This window comes from Gorilla gorilla, chromosome 8, assembly GCF_029281585.2.
Source record: "Gorilla gorilla gorilla isolate KB3781 chromosome 8, NHGRI_mGorGor1-v2.1_pri, whole genome shotgun sequence".
NCBI classification, from domain to species: domain Eukaryota; kingdom Metazoa; phylum Chordata; class Mammalia; order Primates; family Hominidae; genus Gorilla; species Gorilla gorilla.
Window position 1 is genome coordinate 99,551,721 of NC_073232.2, and position 24,912 is coordinate 99,576,632.

A 24,912-nucleotide genomic window follows, 5' to 3' on the forward strand; every position below is an offset into this window, starting at 1 on the left:
AAAATAACATGCAAATGCTTTGCAAGAGATTTGGGAAATGTAGATATCTCTGGTTTTAAGGATGATCTAGATTCAAGTAATAGTTCAGTAATTTCATAAAACTCTTATGACAAAATTCTGGATGGAGAATATTCTATGAATCCCCTAGGGAGTTTCAGGTTTTTGTAGAATGATGTGAAAAATCTTGAACTAATTAGATAATCTTTAGAAGTTACTTCACAATCTTTGTTTTTACACATACACAGGAATTTATCGTGCTTTATTTTTTACAGGTTAGTAGCTAAATAAAGTATATTCTAAAGTTTTTTATTGATGTAGGGAAATGGCTACCAGTGGACATTTTGAGAATATTGCAGTTGTTTTTCTTCTGAAAGAGTAAACCAATTTGGTTACTCATTTTACCAATTTGGTTTTGATTTTGCAAGTGGTTACAACTCATGAGAGGATTCTTATTTCTGATCAATATATTGTGTTTTTAGAAAAGACTTCTAGGAAATAATTATGATGAAGCCCTCGAGCAATTGCAACAAAACCAAAAATTGAAAAGTGGGACCTAATAATACTTTTTTAAAATTTATTTTTTAGAGACAGGATCTCACTCTGTTACACAGGCTGGAGTGCAGTGGCCTGATCATGGCTCACTGCAGCCTCAATCTCCCAGGCTCAAGAGATTCTTCTACCTCAGCCTCCTGAGTAGCTGGGACTACAGGTGCATGCCCCCATGCCCAGCTAATTTTTGTATTTTTTGTAGAGACCAGGTTTTGTCATGTTGCCCAAGCTGGCCTTGAATTCCTGAGCTCAAGCGATCCTCTTGTCTTAGCCTCCCAAAGTGCTGGAATTACATGTGTGAGCCGCCACTCCCAGCCCCAGAACAACTATTATTAAAAAGTCAAAAAACGACAGATGTTGGTAGGCTGTGTAGAAAAGGAAATGCTTATACACTGTTGGTGGGAATGTAAATTAGTTCAGCCGCTGTTGAAAACAGTTTGGGGTTTTCTCAAAGAAGTTAAAACTGAACTATGATTTGACCCAGCAATCCCATTACTAGGTATATATCCAAAAGAAAACAAATTGTTCTACCAAAAAGACATAAGCACTTGAATATTCATTGTAGCACTATTCACAGTAGCAAAGTCATGCAATCAACCTAGGTGGCCATCAGTGGAGGATTGAATAAAGAAAATGTGGTACATATACACCATGGAATTCTACACAGCCATAAAATGGAATGAAATCAGGATGGTACGGTGGCTCATGCCTGTAATTCCCACACTTTGACAGGCTGAGACAGGCAGATTGCTTGAGTCCAGGAGTTTGAGACCAGCCTGGGCAAGGTGGCAAAACCCTGTCTCTACAAAAAATACAAAAAAATTAGCTAGGTGTGGTGGTGCACACCTGTGGCCCCAGCTATTTGGGAGGCTGAAGTGGGAGGATCACCTGAGCCCAGGAGGTGGAGTTTACAGTGAGCTGAGATTGTGCCACTGCATTCCAGCCTGGGCAACAGAGTGACACCTTGTCTCAAAAAAATAAATAAATAAATAAATAAATTGCAGCAACACAGATGCAGTTGGAGGCAATTATCCTAAGTGAATTGAGGGAGGAACAGGAAACCAAATAACATGTATTCTCACAAGTGGGAGCTAAACACTGGCTACTCATGGACATAGAGGTGGCAACAATACACACTGGGGACTACTAGAGGCAGAGGGTTGAAAAACTACCTGTTGGGTACTGTGCACAGTACCTGGGTGACAGGATCACTTGTACCCCAAAGTTCAGTATCACGCAGTATTCCCAGGTAACAGACCTGCACATGTACACCCGAATCTAAAGTAAAAGTTGAAAAGAAAAGACTTCTGTTCTTTCATCTTTATAGTGAGGTGTTACATGTTTTACAAACCTAGTTCTGATAATCTGACAGGAATATAAATTTATCTTGAATATTATTAAATATATAAGTCAAAGATCAACACAATGTTTCCATGAGGTAGACTTTTTTTGGAATCTAAATAACCATGTGTTTCCATGTAAATTTTTATGAATCAGGGACAAATATATAATTTGATGTTAGAGATGTTTTTGTTCCCCAAAAGCTCTATCTTGTTCATGAAAAACGAAGCCCAGAGAAGTTATGTACAAGTTCACAGAGCTTATTATTGACAAAACCAGAATTTGAATACAACTCTTCTGATTCCAGATTTGCTGGAAATACTGTGAAAGAAGAACTCAGTCTGGTAGTATTACGTGTGGTTTTAATTTTTTCTTTGTAACTTTAGTTTGAATTTTATGTGTGTGTGAGCATCTGCATTTACTTTTAAAAACTTTTATTATAAAAGCCTTCAAACATATACAAAAGTAGAGAATACAAAGCATAATGAACTTAAGTACCTATTAGCCAGCTTATTAAAACATGGTCAGTCTTGTTTCACCTGTTACATCCCTTTTCTTTTACTGTCTAAAGGAAGGAAAGAAGAAACACAAATCAGTTTATGGAGTCTGCTTTCTAAAAAGTACTTAAGTGTTTATTGCCAATATTTTATTTTGGTCAGCAATCAATCACGTACTCAAGCATACTTCTCTTACCTTCAGAGAAATTAAAATTTAATCAGCAAAACTCATCAGCCTGTACATTTAAAATATATGCATGTTATTGTACAGAAACTATACCTTAATAAAAAGTGAGAAAAAAAAATGAGACAGGAAAGAGAAAAACATTTAAAGGACATAGTAACTGAAGAATTAAATAACCAATCCAACACTTGAAAAATATTACAATGTAGCACATGCTCAAAAGCTCTCTGAGCTCAGGGAAAAAAGCAGCACTGTGAATCTATAGTGGTCATCATTCTATGTGGTATTGGGTAGGACAAGAAGACAGCCTTGCAGCTGGAAATTGGTGAGGACGGAGGCCTCGCTGTGGAAAGAGTAAGGCACACTCAGGGAGAGAACCAGTGAGGTGGCTCTGAGCCTGTTTCAGAAGGGGCTTGAGGAAGAACGGCAGAGGCTAGGATAGTTGGGAAAGCAGGATCAAATCAGACTCCAGGGATTGGGGAACCAATTGGCTGTTACAGGGTGGTGGAGTCAAAAAAGAACAGAAATTTTGTGTTTGGTTAATTGATAGAAAATGATATTATTAACAAAGTAAAGAAGTATGGGAACAGCACAAGTTTTTTGGGGATAGTAAATCCATTTCCATTGATTAAAAATATCAAGTTTATTTTTACATCTAAACTGATTCAAGACTTAGCTATTGTACATGTTTTAGAGAAAACAAAACTATATTTTGTATCTAATCATACTTTACAACATAAAATACAGTTCTAAAAAATATTATTTGTCAAGAAAAATATAATGTTGCCATCTTTTGTCTGTATGTATGTTTTTTTTCCCTTAGATTCCAGTGTAGTTAGTGATGTTGTACTTCAAGACTTACTGGCATATGTGTCCTCAAAACATTCCTACCTCAGAGATCTTCCTCCGAGGCAGCCTCAGAGGGTGAACAGTATAGACTTTGTAGAATTGGAGCACCTTCAACCTGATGTATTAGTCCACGCAGTACTAAGAGTTGTTGATTTCACTATACTGACAGGTAAACATTTTGACTGCCTCCTTAATTTTAGATTATGAAAAAATTAAGATACAAGACCATCTTAGTGTACCATTTGGTTATCACTATATATGTATCATCAGCTATTAAAGTATGGTATCATGTGTGATAGAGTAATGCCAACTAAGATACTCATTTTCCTTTTCCAGAGGCAGTATACAGTTATAGAGGACAGAAGCAGAAAAAAGTTATGTTAACAGTGGAACAGGCCCAAGATCAACATTATGCGCTTGTATTATGGGGTCCTGGAGCAGCCTGGTACCCTCAACTTCAAAGGAAAAAAGGTAAATACACCAAAAAGCTTTAACCTATTTATATTTCGGTAAATGATTAATGTTTATGAGCCCAAGATGGAGAAAATCTTGAGACGAGACAGCATTTGAAATACAAGTGATCATGATTGAATATTCTTCTGCAAATTTCTTCTGTTAAAATTTTGTACCTCTTGTAGCAATTCATTTATCTAATAAGTCTTCATTAATTAATGGTGGTGAAATAAAGGCTTAAATTTATTCCCAGATATACTACTTTACCCTTTTAGTGAAGATCTTACCTCCTTCAAATAATGTTCTTTAAACATTTAATTCTGGAGAAGCTTCTAGAATTTTTTTTCAGCCAGAGTACTCTGATAAATAAATGCTATGGTTATAAGGCAGATGTCAAGGGAGTTACCTTAACTCTTTCAAGTCACAATTAATGTTCAATAAATTACTGTTTCATATTTTTATTATAGTTGTTTTAAAAGCATGCACTGTTAGCCATCCCTAGAATGTTCAGTGTTAAAATATGACCCATGATTATATTTTTCTTTAAAGCATAAATTATTTCTGGTATATTGAATTAAATGGAATTGATGTTTCATTAAAATAGTATAGTGTCTTCCCTTTGCTATTGTGAGATCCTTTAGTTGTAACAAAGACCGTTTCATTTGTGGCTTATGAGTTATTTTTCCCTGCTAAATTAATTTAGAGATTGATTCAGTATATTATTATTTTTTACCTGAAAGAGTTAATGTCTCTCCAAACTTCTGCCTTCCAAATAGTTATTTGTAGATAGGATCTATCACATTGTCTCTCTTAATCATTAATAGCTATGACTAGGATTTGAGATAAGTCTAACTTTGGACTTTTATGTTAAGATCAAACAGGGACAGATGTTTGTTTGGTTGAGCAAGCTGACAAACATGTATCAGTGATAGACTAACTATGATCATTGACCACCATAGCCTGGCTGAGAACATGAGTCTAGTGCATGCTACACAAGAATGTAGGTCACAGGTATAATGGAGCTGTAACAAAGCAGATTGCTCCATGTTTAATGTGAATATTCTTTTAAAATTAATAGCTTTTTGGTTAATAGAAGAGAAATTACAGTTGTCTCTAGGTGATTCTATGGTGTTTAGGTTAGTATTGAAAACATATGAATCCAGGAATTAAGATGTTGTTGTTCTTTGTACATTCATTCATCCAGCCCCCCTTATTTATAACCATCATTTTAAAGTTTTAACATCTACTTCAATACCTCACATCAGTCTTTTTAAGATAAAAATCCCAATTTTGAAGGATTACTTAAGTAATTCTATTTTCCTGATTTTACTTTTCTTTTCAAGAGACCAACCCCATTTCCAAATTCCCAGCAAAGAGAATCTGATTGCCCAGAGTAAATTTGATTCAAAAAACTGTGATCAGGAAGACAGGGTCACACAATACAAATATGAGAGCTTGAGCTTATTTCAGTGGATGGGAAAACAGTTAAGGGAATCATTTGTGATCTGGGTGAATACATAAAGATATTCACTACCAAAAATGTGTATGTTCATTAGCTTAGAAAGATATATGTAATGTATTATTTAGTTTAAAAAGTAGATTATAGGCCAGGTGTGGTGGCTCACTCCTGTTAACCCAGTACCTTGGGAGGCTGAGGTGGGTGGATTGCTTGAGCCCAGGAGTTCAAGTTCTCATCTTAAAAAAAATAAAAAATAAAAAAAAATTGGATTGTAAAACTTCACATATAGAAAATATATTATGTTATCATATAATAAATATTTTTATGTTTATATAAGTTAATACATAAAAATTTTCAAGAAAACCCTTTATATATAATAGTATCTCATTTTAATAAAAATGTATCTATAAGTACATATGTGCATTTGAAAACCTGGAAATATGCATGTATAGCAAAATGCTAGCAGTGGTTATTTCTGTATGGTAGTATTATATGTGCTTTAATTTTTTCTTTATACCTTTATACCTTTAGTTTGAATTTCATATGTGTGTGAGCATCTGCATTTACTTTTAAAAACTTTTATTATAAAAGCCTTCAAGCATATATAAAAGTAGAGAGAATACTAAGCATAAGGCACTTTTTTTTTTTTTTTTTTTTGAGACAGAGTTTCATTCTTGTCACCCAGGCTGGAATGTAGTGGCATGATCTCTGCTCACTGCAACCTCCTCAAGTTATTCTCCTGCCTCAGCCTCCCAAGTAACTGGAATTACAGGCATGTGCCATCATGCCCAGCTTATTTTTGTATTTTTAGCAGAGATGAGGTTTCACCATGTTGGCCAGGCTGGTCTCGAACTCCTGATCTCAGGTGATTCACCCGCCTCAGCCTCCCAAAGTGCTGGGATTATAGGCATGAGCCAGCCACCGCACCCGGCCAGCATAATGAACTTAGGTACCTATTAGCCAGCTTATTAAAACATGGTCAGTCTTGTTTCACCTGTTACCTCCTTTGTCTTTACTGTTTAAATATTTCACAATAAATGTATTTTATTTTATAATTAAAAATAAAATTAAAACCTTATGCTTTTTAAAATAAAAGAATAGTTAATGTTTGGAAAATCTAGCTAACAATGTGAGAAAAAATAGAATTAAATTTATACTTTATGTTTGTGCCAATATAAATTTCAGATACATTAGAGATTCAAATACAAAAATAATGAAACAATAAATAGTAGAAGAAAATATAGGCAAAATTATTTGTAATGCAAAGGTTGGTAGGGTAAATAAAATCCAGGAACAAAAACTATTATACATAAAAACCACCATGTACAAAATTGAAAGGCAACCAAAAAAAAACAGAAAAAAAATTACATTGTCAGAAAATAATGCAGTAAGCAAAAGACACATATCTATAGAGATAAATGGGGAAAGGATATGAGTAGGCAAGTCCCCAAAGAAGAAATAAAAATGGCCAATAAATATATGGAAAAATTGTTCTTACAAGTAATTGAAAACACACAAAGTAATGATGATAGATGATTTTTCTTTTAAGAAATTGATAGAGAAGATATGGGAAAACAGCTACTGTCATCAGCTATTGGAAATGCAAACTGGCAGAACCTTTCTTGAGGATAACTGACAATTAATATGAACAAATTGGGGGTACTTTTAGCCCAATAATTTTAGCTATAGGAACTTATCATAACTATGTATAAAGATGTAGCTGAAAATGGGTTTATCATGGTATCATGTATAATTGTGAAAAATAAAAAACAACCAGAGTCCCTCAAAATAGAGGTTTGCTGTAATAATTTTTAAGATTTTGGTGTATCTGGACAATGGCATATTATGTAATATTTAAAAGCAATGTAGAATAATACATACATATAAAACTATATTTGACTTATTAAGTCAATCCCAATAAATAAAATCCCAAACAACTGGTTGTCCGCTAAAATGTTAACTGCTTATTTAGGGTGTTGAGATTATGGCTGCTATATGTTTATTTACTTGGCTTCTCTTAGCTTACTTTTCTAATCAGGTATTTTGTAATAAGACAAGAAAGCTATTTTAGTGATTGGTTTTAAGCAGTAACTTGGAATATATGCTTTAGTTCTAGCTAGTGATGCTCTGTCTTTACAGATTTACTGAGATGTTTGATGATTTTCCACCAAAAAAAAAAAAAAAAACTCTAGTGAAAGAAACTAAGGAGATGAGCAGGTGTAGTAAATTAGATTTATGGCCTGAAGTGAGAAACTAAAAAGACAGCTGATGTTATCAGAAAAATTAGTGCTAAGAAACCCTCTTTTGTTTTATTATAGTTTTGAAGTTGAATTTACTAATACAGAATATGATAATACAGATAAGTTGAATTTACTAATAGAGAATATAACAGTAACAAGGTCTGTGTTATTGTGGCTTTAAGTATTAGAATTGTGGCCGGCGTGGTGGCTCCCGCCTGTAATCCCAGCACTTTGGGAAACCGAGGCGGGTGGATCACGAGGTCAGGAGATCGAGACCATCCTGGCTAACACAGTGAAACCCCGTCTCTACTAAAAATGCAAAAAAAAAAATTAGCCGGGCGTGGTGGCGGGCGCCTGTAGTCCCAGCTACTCCGGAGGCTGAGGCAGGAGAATGGCTAGAACCTGGGACGTGGAGCTTGCAGTGAGCCGAGATTGCACCACTGTGCTCCAGCCTGGGCAACAGAGTGAGACTCCGTCTCAAAAAAAAAAAAAAAAAAAAAATTGTTACTGAGAGTTAAAAATAAGTACTATTGTGTCTAAATGCTTTTTGTTCTAGAAAAGTTAACTAAGATAGCTATTGAAATATGAGTGAAATATTAGACTTGGGTTCATTTCAGTGTCCTTTCTTTAACAAAACAAAACAAAACTTTGCCTATAGATAGATACATGAGAATTTTCTTTACAGAAAGCAGTTGGTTATTATAAATGATGACCATTCAGGAGGGCAAGGAATCTTTAGAAAATATTTTATTAAAATTATCTCTGGTGGCCCAGCGCGGAGGCTTACGCCTGTAATCCCAGCACTGTGGGAGGCCGAGGTGGGCGGATCATGAGGTCAGGAGTTCAAGACCAGCCTGACCAGCATGGTGAAACCCTGTCTCTACTAAAAATACAAAAATTAGCCGGGAGTGGTGGCACGCACCTGTAATCCCAGCTACTCAGGAGGCCGAGGCAGGAGAATCACTTGAACCTGGGAGGTGGAGGTTTCAGTGAGCCGAGATCACATCACTGCTCTCCAGCCTGGGCAACAGAGCGAGACTCTGTCTTGGAAAAAAAAAAAATAATAATAATAATCTCTAGCATGCTTCTGTTGTCTTAATGCACCATTCATATTTTGTCTCTGTTTACCCAAATTCTTTAGTGATAAAAGATTAGTATTCAACTGACTTAATCATATCAATCTATTTAATCTGATACTAAGCCTAGATTTTTTTCCTTTTTGGTGACTTTTGTTTTTACTGTTTTTGTTTAAGGTTATATTTGGGAATTTAAATATCTTTTTGTTCAGTGCAATTATACACTAGAAAACCTAGAATTGCATACAACGCCTTGGTCATCCTGTGAGTGCTTGTTTGATGATGATATAAGGGCAATTACATTTAAAGCAAAATTTCAAAAAAGTGCACCCTCCTTTGTGAAGATATCAGACTTAGCAACCCACCTAGAGGATAAGTGTTCAGGTAAGATCTTTATATACATAAATTCTGCTATTTTTATTTCTTTTGAAACACGGTCTTGCTGTGTTGCTCAGGCTGGAATACAGTGGTGTGAACACAGCTCACTGCAGTCTCCACCTCCCAGGTTTAAGTGATTCTCCCCGTTCAGCCTTTTGCGTAGCTGAGGAGGGAAGGGAAGGCTAGTGCATACCATCAGTGCATGCCACCACACCCAGCTATTTATTTATTTATTATTTTGGCAGAGACAGGGTCTCCCTATGTTGCCCAGTCTGGTCTCACTCCTGGACTCAAGTGATCCTCTTGCCTTGGACTCCCAAAGTGCTGGAATTACAGGCATGAGCCACCACACCCAGCCCACTGCTAGTTTTAATATAAGCAAAAAGGCTACCACTTGTGGTAAAAATGTATAATTCTATATAAAAGTGAAATATAAATCTTTGCAAATATCTGAACTAGATTCCAGTAGTTTTAGGAACTATGTGCCAGGAACCAGGGACAAAGAGCAAATACCTATTTTTTATTATATGACAAGTGGGAGCAGAAATTCAGTTCCTTACTTTATCTTGGCCAAATGCCAGATTAAAATGTTACTAGTTGGGTTAATTCACATATATGTATAAATATGTTTTCCAGTATATGATTGAAGGTTAGCATTGTTATATCATAAAACTATGCTAAGGAGAATACAGGCAGAAAACAAAGACAATACCTCTCAAAAAACCCAACTTTTAATTGAATACAGAGATTTCATTCTCAAAGAAGAACTCCTTATTCCTAGTTCTACACTGAAACATTTACTAATACCAGCAGATAGTTTAAATTAATAATATTTCTGGAAGGTAAACACAGATGATAGAAAATTTATAAGCTTTTATACTATAAAAATTTCATACTATTTTCAAAAATGGAAGTTGCCTATGGTCATAAAAGACTCTAGATTTATACTAACTGGTAAAATCTTGGTAATGTTATAGCATCATGTAAGTTCCTAAGCCAGTTTTATATTTATGTGCCCCTCCCGTGCTCTGCTTCTCCAACTTCACAGACATATAGAGGTGGTCACCACAGGAAGGAATGCCAGACACAGTTGAGGGGCTACATTACTTTGCAGAGACGTTTAGTTTGGTGCCATGGAGAAGTCAACTCTGTTATTTACTGCTTACACAAAACAGTTATCTGCTGGGATTGAAGTCTAGAATTAGGTTTAAAAATAAAAATAAATAACATCATGGACAACAACAAAATAGGAGGCCACCACGCTGATGATGAAAGATTCTGAGGCTATAGCCCCACTTGTTTGAGGACGCAGCCAGAAATTGTGCATGTTCTTGGAAGTCCTGGAGGTGTGCTCCTCATTAGCAAGCCATGCCAAAACTGTGCCATTAAAATCAGTCCTTCAGAGGCTTTGTTCACAGAGGCCTGTTTAGCCTTTTTCATTCTCTTTATGTTCAGCTATGAGGGCTGAATTCATAGTTTCTGTCATAGTGTATGTGTTTTTAAGACAAAAATGGGGAGAGAATATGAAAACACAAGCAACTTTTCCCTAACCTATTTTATGGTTAAACAAAAGGAGAAAGAGAGATCAGCATGGGAGCATTTCCTAGAAGGGTCTGCTTGCTCAACAAAAGCCAGAGGGGGATGAGGCTAGGCCTGAGTCCTTGTAAAGAAATGAAGACGCTTACCCAGTACCTCACCTTACCGCCAGCAGAATTTCAGTGCTCAGCCGGAGTGACCCCCTTGAAAGCAAAGTCCACATTCAGCATGACCTTTTAATTCTTTTCAAGAGTTGTGTAAATTTACAAAATGATAGGATTATGTGAACATTCTTTTAAAATTATTGAATTATTAAGAATTTTTTAGGCTGGGCAGGGTGGCTCATGCCTATAATTCCAGCACTTTGGGAGGCCGAGGTGGGTGGATCATTTGAGGTCAGGAGTTTGAGACCAGCCTGGCCAACGTGGTGAAACCCTGCCTCTACTAAAAATACAAAAATTAGCCAGGCATGATGTCGGGTGCCTGTAGTCCCAGCTACTTGGGAGGCTGAGGCAGGAAAATTGCTTGAACGCAGGAGGCAGAGGTTGCAGTGAGCCGAGATTGCACCACTGCACTGCAGACTGGGTAACAGAGCAATACTCTGTCTCAAAAAAAAAAAAAAAAAAGACTTTTTGAGTGGAGGGAGGAGAGCAAGGGTTGAAAAACTAACTGTTGGGTACTCTGCCTACTACAGGAGACTCTACTTGGGTGATGATATGCGCATGTAACAAACCTGCACATCTACCCTCTGAATCTAAAATAAAAATCGAAAATTTTTTTTTTTACATAATTTTTTAGGCCAGACACATTGGCTCAAGCCTGTAATCCCAGCATTCTGGGAGGCCAAGAAGAGTGGATCACTTGAGCCCAGGAGTTGGAGACCAGCCTGGTCAACATGGCAAATCCCCATCTCCACAAAAAAATACAAAAATTAGCCAGGTGTAGTGGTGTGTGCCTGTAGTCCCAGCTACTCAGGAAGCTGAGGTGGGAGGATCACTTGTGCCCAGGGAGGTTGAGACTGCAGTGAGTCAAGATTGCACCACTGCACTCTAGCCTGGACGACAGAGTGAGACTGTCTCAAAACAAAAAAAAATAATAATAATTTTGTAGTGATTTGACATGTCTTTGGAAAGATGTGGTATTGAATCTTCTACAGTTTGTTACATATTCGATTGCTACACACTCCTGCTAACTCATGTAGGGATATGTGACACAATTGGAAGAGATGATGAAACCATCTGTGGGCATTGAAAGACTAAAGCAAATGAAGTTAAGAACAGAAGACTCATCATTAACTGGACTCTGAAAGAGATAACCAGAAAAAAGTAGGAGACTAGAGTGATTAGTTCTTGACCTGGAGTGTTCTTACTTCTAAGTGGATGAAGAAGAACAAATTTGAAGGCTTAAGGCTTAAAGAAGCCTTTAAATTGACTATGGAGAAAGGGAGAATAATGCTCAGGAAAACTCATAGACCTCACCAGTACACAGTAAGACGAAAGTAAATTAGGAAAAAATAATGTCTGGGAGATAGTAGATATTCAGTATTTGTTTACTGGTGAATGGATGAGCCATTAGCAGTGAATTATGAATATGCGTGAGGTTTCTTGTGAGTCACCTGAGAAACGATTAATAAATGAGAACTTTTTATAACCCACACCCAGAGTATATAGATGAAAATGGTGAGCGGAAAGTTGGAAAAAAATTTAAAAGAGAACAGACTATTGATATTTTTAGGTAGAGAGAAGAAGAAAAGTTCACCTCCTATTTGGCTTTTTTTTTTTTTTTTTTTTGAGACGGAGTCTCGCTCTTTCGCCCAGGCCGGAGTGCAGTGGTGCGATCTCGGCTCACTATAAGCTCCGCCTCCCGGGTTCAAGCCATTCTCCTGCCTCAGCCTCCCGAGTAGCTAGGACTACAGGCGCCAGCCACCGCGCCTGGCTAATTTTTTGTATTTTTAGTAGAGACAGGGTTTCACCATGTTAGCCAGGATGGTCTCGATCTCCTGACCTCGTGATCTGCCCGCGTCGGCCTCCCAAAGTGCTGGGATTACAGGCGTGAGCCACTGCGCCCGGCCCCTATTTGGCTTTTCACTAACATCAGTTTAAAAGAAGACAGGGCAAGGAGAGAGGACATGTTAGCTAGTTTCAAGTATTCGAAGGGATTTCTTCTAAAGGAGGTATTGAACTTATTTTGCCTGATTCCAGAGGATGGGGAAGGAAGGAAACATCACATGTTCAGCCAAACTAGCTAAGTAAACCTGCTCTCAGTTGCAGCCAGACATCCCTGCCCTTAGATTCTAGGAAAATAGTAAAGAAGACGAAGAACAAGACCTCAGTGTATCCTTTTACTACAAGTGACTGTAAATCAACTATAAAATTAGCCATGTTTGTAAATTAAAGTTATAATTTTGGCCCAGTAATTTATAATATATCTGTTTGTTGTTTGTAGGAGTGGTTCTAATTAAAGCCCAGATTTCAGAGCTGGCATTTCCTATTACAGCAGCTCAGAAGATAGCTCTAAATGCTCACAGTTCTCTGAAGAGTATTTTTTCTTCTCTTCCCAACATCGTATATACTGGCTGTGCAAAATGTGGATTGGAACTAGAAACAGATGAGAACAGGATCTACAAACAATGTTTTAGCTGCTTGCCATTTACTATGAAGAAAATATATTATAGGTAAGGCAACTAAGCAAGCCAATTTGATGGAAAATAATTATTATAGATCTGGAAAAATTAGTCTGTAAACCCTTACTTTCTAAAAATAATTAACTAGAGCTAGTCGAAGAGAATAAAATTTTCCGAGTGATAGATAGCTATTTATGGAAGCAAAAATTACCCAGGAATCGTTATAGGAATTTCTTAAAGCAGTAATTGGGAGATTTTATTGTCTTCAAACAGCTGTACCGAAGAAACATTTTCCTTGGTTTACTTTTTAACCAAAATCTAAATGCTCATAAATAACTCATTTTCCCACCTTAACATATAATTAGAATTTAAAGGCTAAAAGTATCATATGATCTCGCCCCTGAGTTGTTGTGGAAGCTAGTAAGATATTTAAGCTGTTTTCCCACCTTTACCTTAGAAATTAAAGCTAGCAAATAAACGTTGTATGGTAAAACTGCTAATCAGCTCAGTGAAAAACACATTGTTTTTTGAATAATAGGTAGTCAAAAGCTCAGATATTTTTCTCTTTACCTCATAAATTACATGTGTTTACATAATAGCACTCAGTGTTTTATGCTGCTTATGATTATTTCTAAATATTGCGGTATCTAAAAACTAAATTCAGATATATTCCACATGTTATCATGGCATACTTCAAGAAAAGTTATAGAAGCCTAATTTGTAAACCTTATTTCTCTTTACAGATATTATGTTTGTTATAAATAAGTGAATGAATTTTGCTATTACTGTGAAAGTTGCTTTTGTGGAAAAGAAGATTGAATTAAGATGTATGGTAGGCTGGGTGTGGTGGCTCACGCATGTAATCCCAGCACTTTGGGAGGCCGGGGTGGGGGGATCGCTTGAGCCCAGGGGTTCAAGACCAGCCTGGGAAACATAGGGAAACCCCATCTCTACCAAAAAAAAAAAAAAAAAGCTGGGCAGGTGACATAGGCCTGTAGTCCCAGCTACTTGGGAGGCTGAGGTGGGAGGATTGTTTGAGCCCAGGAGATCGATTGTTACAGTGAGCTATGTTTGCACCACTGCACTCTAGCTTGTGCAACAGAGTGAGACCCTGTCTCAAAATCAAAACAAAAAATGCATGGTATGTAACAAACAACATTGATTATTAATAGTTAAGGCCCCTCAAAAGTATGTATAGGTGACTTATTTATGTCATTCCAAATGTTTCTATTCAATATAAGCATTTATTGGACAAAAATGTTGCTCAATACTATTCCTTATGGGGAGGAGGGCCTTTGAATCTTTAGTTTACAAAATGACTGTTCAAGAGAAGGACTTCACAGATCAGTATCACCTGATTATGGCATAACTAGTATGAGGTATTTAAGATCTCTTCCTAAACTATACCACATTAAAGATGTAGTGCTAGTTTGTTGTCTTACTAGAATGTTGAATGGTCATGTTAAGGCAAGAATTATTATTTTTTATTTATTTAAAAGCCTTTTTTTAAAATTTTTTGAGACAGAGTTTCGCTCTTGTTGCCCAGGCTGGAGTGCACTGGTGTGATCTCAGCTCATCGCAACCTCTGCCTCCCAGGTTCAAGTGATTCTTCTGTCTCAGCCTCCCAAGTAGCTGGGATTACAGGCATGTGCCACCACACCTGGCTAATTTTGTATTTTTATAGAGACAGGGTTTCTCCATGTTGGTCAGGCTGGTCTCGAACTCCTGACCTCAGGTGATCCACCCGTCTCAGCCTCCCAAAGTGCTGGAATTACAGGTGTGAGCCACCAAGTGCAGCCTAAAAGCCTTTAAATTGTTATTAGAGTCCAGATTATATGGTTTCCTTGAAAAGAAAATATTGAAATTAACAAACTCCCTTCAAGTTATCAAGTATGTGACTCCAAAATCATCTACATAAATCAATCAGCAAACTGAATAAGAGAAAACTCTCATTGATTATTTTTCTAAGACTCAGTCAAATATTTATTAGGAATCCACGTATGTTCACATATCACATATGTACTGTGGATGTTATACTAGTTGACCTAAGTAGACTTACTGTGCCCAAGAAGCTTGGTAGTCCATTTAAGAAACACTTAATGAACATTTGTGTGGCATAACAGTCCCAGACTATGAGTGGGTTGATCATATTTTACATTGGTTGTAACTTGGAGCTGATTTTCCAATGGAAGCAACATTAGATATTGCATTGGAGTCTCATACGAGGCCACAGACATTTATTAAATTAACATGTAGATAGCATAGTTCCTGTTCTTCAAGCTATCATAAAACTCAAATACCATTTTTAACAGTGTTTCTACAGAATATTCAGATTTACATTTTTGGAATACAAGAAATACATTTATTTTTCTGTACTAGAAGCAAAAAACCCCAGCAGGTCAAACCACAATTAAGGCTCCTATTTAGGCAGCACTAGGAAATGTTTGGGTCTCTCAAGAGGTTATAGTCAAGGTGTAGGCTGGGGCTGCAGTCATCTGAAGGTTTGACTGGGGCTGGAGGATTCATTTCCAAAGTGGCTCATTCATATGGCTGGCAAGTTGAGTTCCTCTTCACTTGGGTGTCTCCACCGGCTGCCTGAATGTTCTCACAAAGTGGCAGCTCATTTCCTCAGAGCAGGAAAGGCAAGAAAGAGAGTTCCAGGTGGAAGCCAGCCTTTTTGTGATCTAGACTCAGAAGTCATGTGGCATCACTTCTACCAAATTCTGTTCATCAGAAGTGAGTTTAGCTGTGCGTTGGAGAGTGGATTAGAATGAAGCTAGTGCGGAGAAGCGGTAAGAGGCTGTTGCCTTATTTTGGAGGGGAGATGATGGTGGCTTGACTAGAGAGGAAGTGGTAGGAATAAAAAGAAGTGGACAGATTTGAGAATGGTCGGAAAATAGTTTGCAAGATGTAGTGATTGGTAGGTAAAGAGAGAGCACAGGTACATTGCAAATCATTGACAGTTGGGTAAACAATAAGATTATTTATTAAAACAAGTAACCTTGGGAGAAATGTTGATCATATTGAGCTTGAGTTCCTGAGAGGTAACAAGTTGGAAAGTGGTTAGATGTAAAGAAATGCACTTTGCAAGAGAAGTCTGGGCTAGGCTTATAAGGTTATCTGTGGTAATTGAACTTTTGCTTGGTTTCTGCACCCTGTTTTGTTTTTCCTTCTTAATCTTCAGTGATTACCTCTCATAATGGATTATTCTCACTAGCCTATAAAGACACTCCCGTATTTCTCTTATTAAAAAACAAACAAAATCATCCATTAACATTACATCTCCCTCTTATCCCTTCGTTTTTCTATTCTGTTTTATACCCAGCCAAACTTTGTTAAAGAGTTGTAAATGTACTCTCTCTCCCCTATTATGTCTTCAGTTTCACTTCAGTTATTCCATTCTACTCCTACCATGCTGCAGAAGCTGCTTTTGTCAGAGTTACACTTTTGATGTTGCCTGAGGCATGGATACTTCTTTCCTCGCTCTAACTGCTCTCAGTTATATTCAGCATGTCAGTCCACTTCCTCCTTCTTGAAACAGCCTCCTCCTTGCTTTCTAACCTGTCTCTCAGGCCCTTCTTTCTCAGCCTCTTCTACCCCCTCTTTAAATGCTGGGGTTAATCTTGAGCTCTCGTCTGTGTCCTTCCTCTTATTCTTTCTGTACATTCTGCCTGGATGATCACAGCTGTTTTCGTATTTGTACTTAACATCTTCACCCTGATTTTCTCCTCCAGGCTCCAGTAGTCAGGTATCAAATTCTTTGCTTGACGTCCATCTCACATTTAAACATACCCACAATAGACTCTTGTTTTTCCTAACCACACTCAAATCTAGTTCTCTTCATTTTTATACTTTCTGGAAAATGGCACACCATCTACCCAATTATTTAGGCTGGAAACCTGGGCACAATCGTCGCATCATTTTCTCTTCCCTACCTCCCCTATCTAATCTATTAGTAAGTCCTAGGAATTTTCATTCAGAACTATATCACAAATTCATCCACTTTTTTCCATCTCCACTGCTAACATTAGTCCAGTGTATCTCAGCAGGGGCATTGTTGACATTTTTCTCAGGACAGTTTCTCATTATGTACCATATCCCACATGCTGCGGGGCATGTGGCATCCCTGTTTACCTTCCCCTAGCTGAACCTCAATTACTGTGAAACCAAAATGGAAAGTCAGTGCCTGCTGGTCTGGAATCACTCAGGCCTCATCTGAGTCCCTACGACCTGTTGCGCAAACCAGCACACCAGCAGTCTCTTGGTGGGGCTCCTCCTGGCCTTGCCTCCTCCCGTTTATTCTCCACCCGTTGGCAGTGTGATTACCCTTTGCCTTTGCTTCACCCGTCAGTCGTCTCCTTATGCTTGTTTCCTCTGCAGTCTCATCTGCTGCCACTCCCCTGTCGTCCAGCACTCTAGCCACGTGGCCTTCTTTCAGTTCTTCATTTTGATTTTTCTCCTTAGGATGTTCTCGAATGTCTTCCCTCTGTCTGACTCCACAAGGCTGGTTTCTTCATGTCTTAGATTAAATGCTGCTTTATCAGAGAGGCCTTTCCTAACCACTCTTCTTTATTTTCTGTTATAGTAGCCTGGGTGTGCTTACTGTAATTTGTAGTTGCATACTGTCTTTTCTAAAAAACATTTTTACTGAAGTTAAAATTCATATACCATCAAATCAATCTTCTGAAATGTACAATTCAATGGCTGTAGTATATTCCCAGGGCTGTGTAGCTATCACCACAACCAGTTAGGACATTTTCGTCACCCAGCCCTTTACAAAGCCTCATACTCATTAGCAGTCACTCTCCATTCCCCATGCCCCTCAACCTATGGCAACTACGAATCTGCTTTCTGTCTCTATAGATTTGCCTGTTCTAGATATTTTATATAAATATTATATAATATGTGATCTTTTGTGACTGGCTTCACTTAGCATGATGTTTTCAAGGTCCATCCATGTTGTAGCATGTATCACTACTTCATTCCTTTTTATTGCAAAATAATATTGTATTGTATGCATATACCACATTTTATTTATCCATTCATCAGTTGATGGACAATTGGGTTGTTTCTACTCTTTGGCTATTATGAATGATGCTGCTGTGAACATTTGTGTACAAGTTTTTGTGTGGATATGTGTGTTCATTTCTCTTGGGTATATATTTAGGAGTGGTGGAATTGCTGGGTCATATGGTAACTGTCTGTTTAACCTTTTGAGGACTACCAGGCTGTTTTCCAAAATTGCTGCACAATTTTACATTCTCATCAGCAATATGAGGGTTGTAATTTCCCCATATTCTTGCCAGTACTTCTTATTCCGTATTTCTTTTTGTTGCATGTGCTTTCGGGTCGTATCTAAGAAAGGTGTCATTTCTAAGCCAAGGTTATGGAGATTTGCTCCCGTATTTTCTTCTAAGAGTTTAGTAGTTTTACCTCCTACATTTAGGCTTATTATCTACTTTGAGTTAAGTTTTGTATATGGGATAAGGAAGGGGTGTAATTTTATTTTTTGGCATGTGGATATCTAGTTGTCCCAGCATGAATTTTTGAAAAGACTGTTCCATCCCTGTTTAGTCATCTTGGCACCACTGTTGAAAAGCTTATTTTCTTTCTTCTTCTTTTTGTAGAGATGAGGTCTCGTTGTGTTGCCCAGGCTGGTCTCAAACTCCTGGCCTCAAGCAGTCCTCCTCACCTTGGCATCCCAAAGCACTGGGATTACAGGCATGAGCCACCGCGCATGCCCAATTTCTTCCTATGTTTTATGTTCCTTGAGTGACGGAACCAGATTTGTCTTTTTCACTAGTGGGTACCCAGCACTTACCACAGTCCATGATAGATACTCAGTTTATATTTGTTGAAATAAATAATGGAGGGAGAGAGAGGCTGAGGAAAGAGTGTAGAGTGAAAAGAGGAAGGAACATAGAGTCATCGTGTGAATAAAGGGGGAAGTGGGTTTTTAGGGGGAAAATCAGTAGTTATGTTTTAGCTCTGTTACATTAAATTCCCCCACTAATGAGCCTGTTTCTGAATTCTGTTCTCAATTTATTTTTTAAAAATCAACGTAGTTATAAAATAGGTACCACATGCCATGATTAAAATGCACACTACATAGGAGGTTACAAAACAAAGAGTGAAAGTCTCCTTCACCATCCAACCCTCTCCCACCAGTGCTGCTTCCATGCTGGTGAGAAGGTTTTTTGTATGTCCTTCCAGTGATTTATTATGTTCATCCCAGCACATGTGTATCCCTTTCTTTAGAAGCATGTGGACAAAAGAATATTGTTCATGTTGTTGTTCCCTAGAGTCTATCCTGGTGCTCCTTCCCTAATAGCACTTGCAAATGTTCTTCATTCTTTTTATCAGCTACATAGCATTAAGATGTAGGATGCACTGAAAATTGTTAATCCAGTTCCCTGTTTATTGATATGCAAAACAGTTTATTTCTGATAGGAAAGAATTCAGTTGAAAAAAGTAACTTGAAATTGTGATTGTGAAATATGTGATTATTATTTTTATTTTCATTTCTAAAAATAATTTATAAAACAGTTTAATATATTTTTATATTAGTATCTGAAATTTAAAAATGGATATAGAATAAATAAAATGTAGTAATTTATCATTTGAAGCTCTTGGGGAAAAAAAAAACCTTTTTTTCCTTCTAGGATGTCACAGAACATCCTAGAGTGGTTTTAGGCATTCAAATTAATCCTGCATAAAAACCAAGTGCTTTTTGGAATTATTTTTCATTTAAGCATTTCTTTTATTTGAAAATCTTTTTGAAGGTCGTGTGTTGTTTACTCTTTTGTAGGCCGGCGTTAATGACTGCCGTTGATGGAAGACATGATGTTTGCATCCGTGTAGAATCAAAGCTGATAGAGAAGATTCTTCTCAACATTTCTGCAGACTGCCTCAACAGAGTGATAGGTAATATATCAGTGTGCCATCAAGAAGTTGTTTTATTCAGGAGTATAAATGGTATATCAGAACAGAAAGAGCACTGTACTTTAAATTAAGAGCTTTTCTGTCCATATGAAAACAGAAGGATTATTTAGCTTAAGTGAAATATAAGCCTATGTAAGTTAGAAGGTTGACTTGCTTTACACCTGTTAGTACATGAACAGCAGGAGGCACCTAATTTCTTCTTAACCTACATTTCCTGTTGGTAAGCAAAAACTATTTTACTTAACTCTAGTTTTATAAGAGTGAAGTCAATGAGTGTGTGACATAATATATATGAAGATAGTCCACTGTCAGTGGAATGGATTTGCAAGATCTTCAACCGTGATGTCTTAGTTGTCAGTGGCTAAGAATAAAGCAAAGATAATATATTTGTCAGGTATTCAAACTCCATTCCTGTTCTCATTAGCCTCAGATCCTCTAAGCTGATGAGCTAATCTGGTTCTGTGATTGCTTTATCTTTCAATAGTAGATTGTTTTTCGTGTTTTTTTTTAGTTGGGGGTGTCTAGTAATTTTGGGTTGAATGCTGAACATTGCATATATTAAGTAGAACAGTACAAACTGAGGTAAATAGTATTTGTACCTGGAAACAGGCATGCCTCTTCTGGTCCTTTACTGGAGGTGAGGGGTGAGCAGGATAGTCAGTCTTGTCATAAGTTGAGTTGGATTCAGGTTTTGTTGTTTCTCTGGTTACCTTCAGGTCACCACTGGTTTCAAATTATCTTGTGCTTATGGTGGGAAGTGGTTCCCCAGTATTCCTGCTCCACCATCAGCATAGCCCTCCACTCTGCACCTGGGCCTCAGAGAAAGTTTCTTTCCACGTTCTTGCACCTCCCCAAGTTGCACAAGCTTTTGTTGGTTGTTATTTGGTGCATCCTAACCTGGTGGGCGGGAGCAGGGTTGTTCCTCTTTGATTCTGGTCCAGCCCCAGTCTTATACAGGATGTTGAATATGGCGCTTTCTTGGTAGCCCTGTCCCTTATGTGGCATGGCAGCTGAGCTCTGTCTTGTGCCTTTAGTGGGTCTTGTGTGGTCCTGGCCCTGCCCCAGCAGTAGGGGACCACTAATGGTCTTGACCCAGGGTGGTTTTTCAGTCCTCCCCCAGGATGGAGGGTTTTTTTTTCTTTTTTCTTTCCCCCATCTGTACTGGTTCCTCACCTGTACCCTGGGGCAACAGGATTTGGTGTCCCTCCTCCAGCAGTTGAAGGCTTTTGTTCCTTAAAGGGGAGGCCAGATGGTGCTTTGTGTTTTGTAGTTGGAAGCTTTCTCTGATGTCTTGCCCTGCCCCCAGTCTTATGAGCACCTGGTGGAGGTGAGACGTATTATGTGGAAGAGCCTGTGAGGATGCAGATGTTCCTTATGTTGCTGACACTGGCAGTTCATTGGCTTTTTGCAATTAATTTATTAATAAAAATTAATCACATTCTTCTTTCCTGCCTGTATGGAGGACCTGTCTTCTTCCCAAGGCCTGCCCCAAGGGAACCTGTGCTCCTGTTCCATCTCCCTGGAGGCACCTGTCCCCTTATGTTTCAGTCTTTTTGGCTGTTTTACAACCTTGGTTCTCATGTGTATTCAAGAAAATGATGATTTTATATTTATTCAGTTTTTTCCAGTAACTGTTAGGGTAGGAGCCACTTTTTCCAGCTTTCTGCATCTTAATTAGAAGCCTCTCTCCGTTTTTTTCCCCCATTTTCTTTATTTCACTTTTATTCTTTTGGCTATTTTCATTCCTTTTCTTAATGTTACTTATATACTTTCAGTGTTATCTCTTCTTTTTTTTTTTTTTTGAGATGGAGTTTTGCTCTTGTTGCCTAGACGGGAGTGCTGTGGTGCGATCTCAGTTCACCATAACCTCTGCCTCCTGGATTCAAGCAAGTCTCCTGCCTCAGTTTCGCAAGTAGCTGGGATTACAGGCATGCGCCACCATGCCCGGCTAATTTTGTATTTTCAGTAGATATGGGGTTTCTCTATGTTAGTTAGGCTGGTCTTGAACTCCCAACCTCAGGTGATCTGCCTGCCTCGGTCTCCCAAAGTGCTGGGATTACAGGCGTGAGCCGCCGTGTCCGGCCTATCTCTTCTTTTTTGCATAATGTAAATTAGTCTTTATCTCTTAGAGAAGCATCATTCTCATATCACATATACTTCAGTGTTTTGTCCATTCTTGAGACAATTAAAGTTGTACTACTTGGCATTAATTAGATTGTGATCATAAGTCAAAATGTCATTGGTTATAAAGTGGTCATCAGACCATGCAGACTATTACTAATATTGGTTATGTTTTAGTTTATTGCAGTGAAAATACAAAATTTAAAAGTTATTGTAGAGAATTATCATACCCCCCAAAATATGTCATTGGTCCTCCAGGACTCTGTAGTCCCCATCCAAGAAAGACTGTGATAATTGTCAAGGGGTTAGTACGGTCTGAGCATGGTTGATGGTGCTCTGTCATTCTGGTATTGAACAACCTGCCAAATGTCTTGATTACATGTCCTAAAAAAGTGAGGGGAAGAGTGTAGGACAAATGGAAAATAAAATAACACATTTAGCTATACTTTTAGTATTTTTTATTATTGAGATTCAATATTTAAGTGACCGATTCAAGATTCTTTTATATAAAAAATGAATATATGCATAAGTAACTGTGATAAGAACTGTGGATGGATAAGAGCACTCTTCTGATGTACTGCAGCATAACCAGAACTGCTGTCGGTCTGAACGGTGTGTTATCTGGGCCTGTTTCTTGTGTCAGGGGGATCACATGCCGTCACTCTGGAGTGCCTCAATAGCTTGTAACTAGAAAGAGAAGGTATAGAAAGAGTAGTTTACTTACGTGTTTATTTATTTAGAGACAGAGTCTTGCTCTGTTGCCCAGGCTGGAGTGCAGTGGCACAATCTCAGCTCATTGCAACCTCTACCTCCTGGGTTCAAGCAAATCTCCTGCCTCAGCTTCCCGAGTAGCTGGGATTACAGGCATGTGCCACCACTCCCGGCTAATTTTTGTATTTTTAGTAGAGACAGGGTTTTACTGTGTTGGCCAGGCATGTCTCGAACTCCTGACCTCAAGTAATCCGGCCGCCTCCGTCTCCCAGAGTGCTGGGATTACAGGTGTGAGCCACCGCTACTGGACGGGAGGAGAAATTTAAAATGGGTTTGAGACTTGAGGAATCAAAAGAAACAATGAAACCATTCAATGTGTGTGCTCCTGTCAAGCTAGCAGCGATCTTGAGAGCTCTGTGTTTTTGTCTTCTGCAGTTCCTTCCTCAGAGATCACCTATGGGATGGTCGTGGCAGACCTGTTCCACTCCTTGTTGGCAGTCAGCGCAGAACCTTGTGTATTGAAGATTCAGAGCCTTTTTGTGTTAGATGAAAACAGCTATCCATTACAACAAGATTTCTCCCTCCTGGATTTTTATCCTGACATTGTAAAGCATGGAGCCAATGCCCGTCTCTGAGGCCAGAGGAAGAAATTGCACGCATTTCAAGGAAGAAGTACTGAAATGATTTGTCTTTTGAAATAAATGAATGACAGGGCTTTTGCTTTGGATTTTTTATGAAATATATTTTACAAAGAGAATTGCACTAGATATATAAATTAAAACTTTTTTCTAAGAAAATCCTGTGAGGTTTAAAAAGATTGTTTTTGTCTTTTGGTTTCTTCCTTTCTCCTGGAGAAATGATCTACCAGTCAAGGCAATATGTAGCAGATCCCTGGGAATTAAAGGTTTGCCCATTTGTTCACTGTATTTAGTCCCTGCTACGTTCCAGGCATTGTACTAAGTATGGGGAACCACAGAGAAGACCTTCCCTCAGAAACTGCTGCAGTGCTTTCGCTTATCCCTACCTAAAAAACCGTCAATGTGAAATCATTTCCTTGATTATAACTATAATGATAATGGATTAGTTTATACAAACCTATGTTTAGACAAGTTCAAGACAAGCGTGTCTTTCTATAAAAAGTATTGAAAATGAAGGAAATGAGATCATGTTTCAATTTATTAAAGCAGGGAAGAGCGTTCTGTGGTTAGTTCGTGTCTAGGATTTGAGTGCCTTACTGAATGCATTTACCAGCAAACATGTAGCAATCTGTTCTCTCATTGTGACTATGGAAGAAGCTCATGTAAAATGATAGTCATTAATGAGGAAGTATGGCGTGGTACTTATTCTGTAAGTTCAGAGTATGCTGAGTGTTAATAGATTATCATATTGCCTGAAAATAAATTCATGATGACATGAACAAGCTTCTTTTACTCTGTGTGTTTTTAAAAATTCCTTTGGTTCAGAGGTGGTTGTTGTTTTTTAACTTGGCTTCCCTAAGAATGAACCACAAGAGTTTTGTGATTCTTTCAAAAATAATATGCCAAAATGCCTTTGTGGGAGCACACACACACAAATGCATGTTTCTGTGGAGAAGGATCCATAGCTTTCAACAAATCCTCAGAGGGTTCTGTGACCAAGAAAGGTAAGAACAAGGCTTTAACTGATGAGTTTCTTTGTGGGGGAGATAAGGGAATTACAGCAAATGATTGCCAAAGTTTTGTCTAGCAACTAATAAAGTGGGTACAGAAAGAATTGACTCCATTTTGTATCTAGAGAGACTGGAATTCAAACAAAATCATTGGCTCCCTTCAATGATTCATTGAATGGGTGATGAAACTTGAGCCTGTAGTTGACGCCTTCTAATCTGTGCTCTCTCAACTATAACCACACTAGGCGGAGATTTGGAATTCTGATATAAAATCTGCCCAGTCAATATAGGCCAACCAAGAGAGC

The 24,912-nt window shown here is 38.0% G+C and overlaps 1 protein-coding gene across 12 annotated transcripts in view; it reads left to right on the forward strand.

The window, feature by feature from the left end:
- Window positions 1-24,376, forward strand: part of SHLD2 (shieldin complex subunit 2) — a 97,011-nt gene extending 72,635 nt beyond the window's left edge. For 9 of the 12 annotated variants that reach the window (XM_055353193.2, XM_055353201.2, XM_055353194.2 and 6 more), the window contains 6 exons: window positions 3,395-3,589; window positions 3,757-3,891; window positions 8,826-9,032; window positions 13,008-13,236; window positions 19,994-20,109; window positions 23,395-24,376. In XM_055353193.2, coding sequence (XP_055209168.2) covers window positions 3,395-3,589; window positions 3,757-3,891; window positions 8,826-9,032; window positions 13,008-13,236; window positions 19,994-20,109; window positions 23,395-23,594 — 1,082 coding nt within the window. In that variant the 3' untranslated portion in view covers window positions 23,595-24,376. The remainder of the gene's footprint in view (window positions 1-3,394; window positions 3,590-3,756; window positions 3,892-8,825; window positions 9,033-13,007; window positions 13,237-19,993; window positions 20,110-23,394) is intronic. The other 3 variants (XM_055353199.2, XM_063709762.1, XM_055353200.2) reach the window with 1 other exon arrangement.
- The last annotated feature ends 536 nt before the right edge of the window (window positions 24,377-24,912 follow it).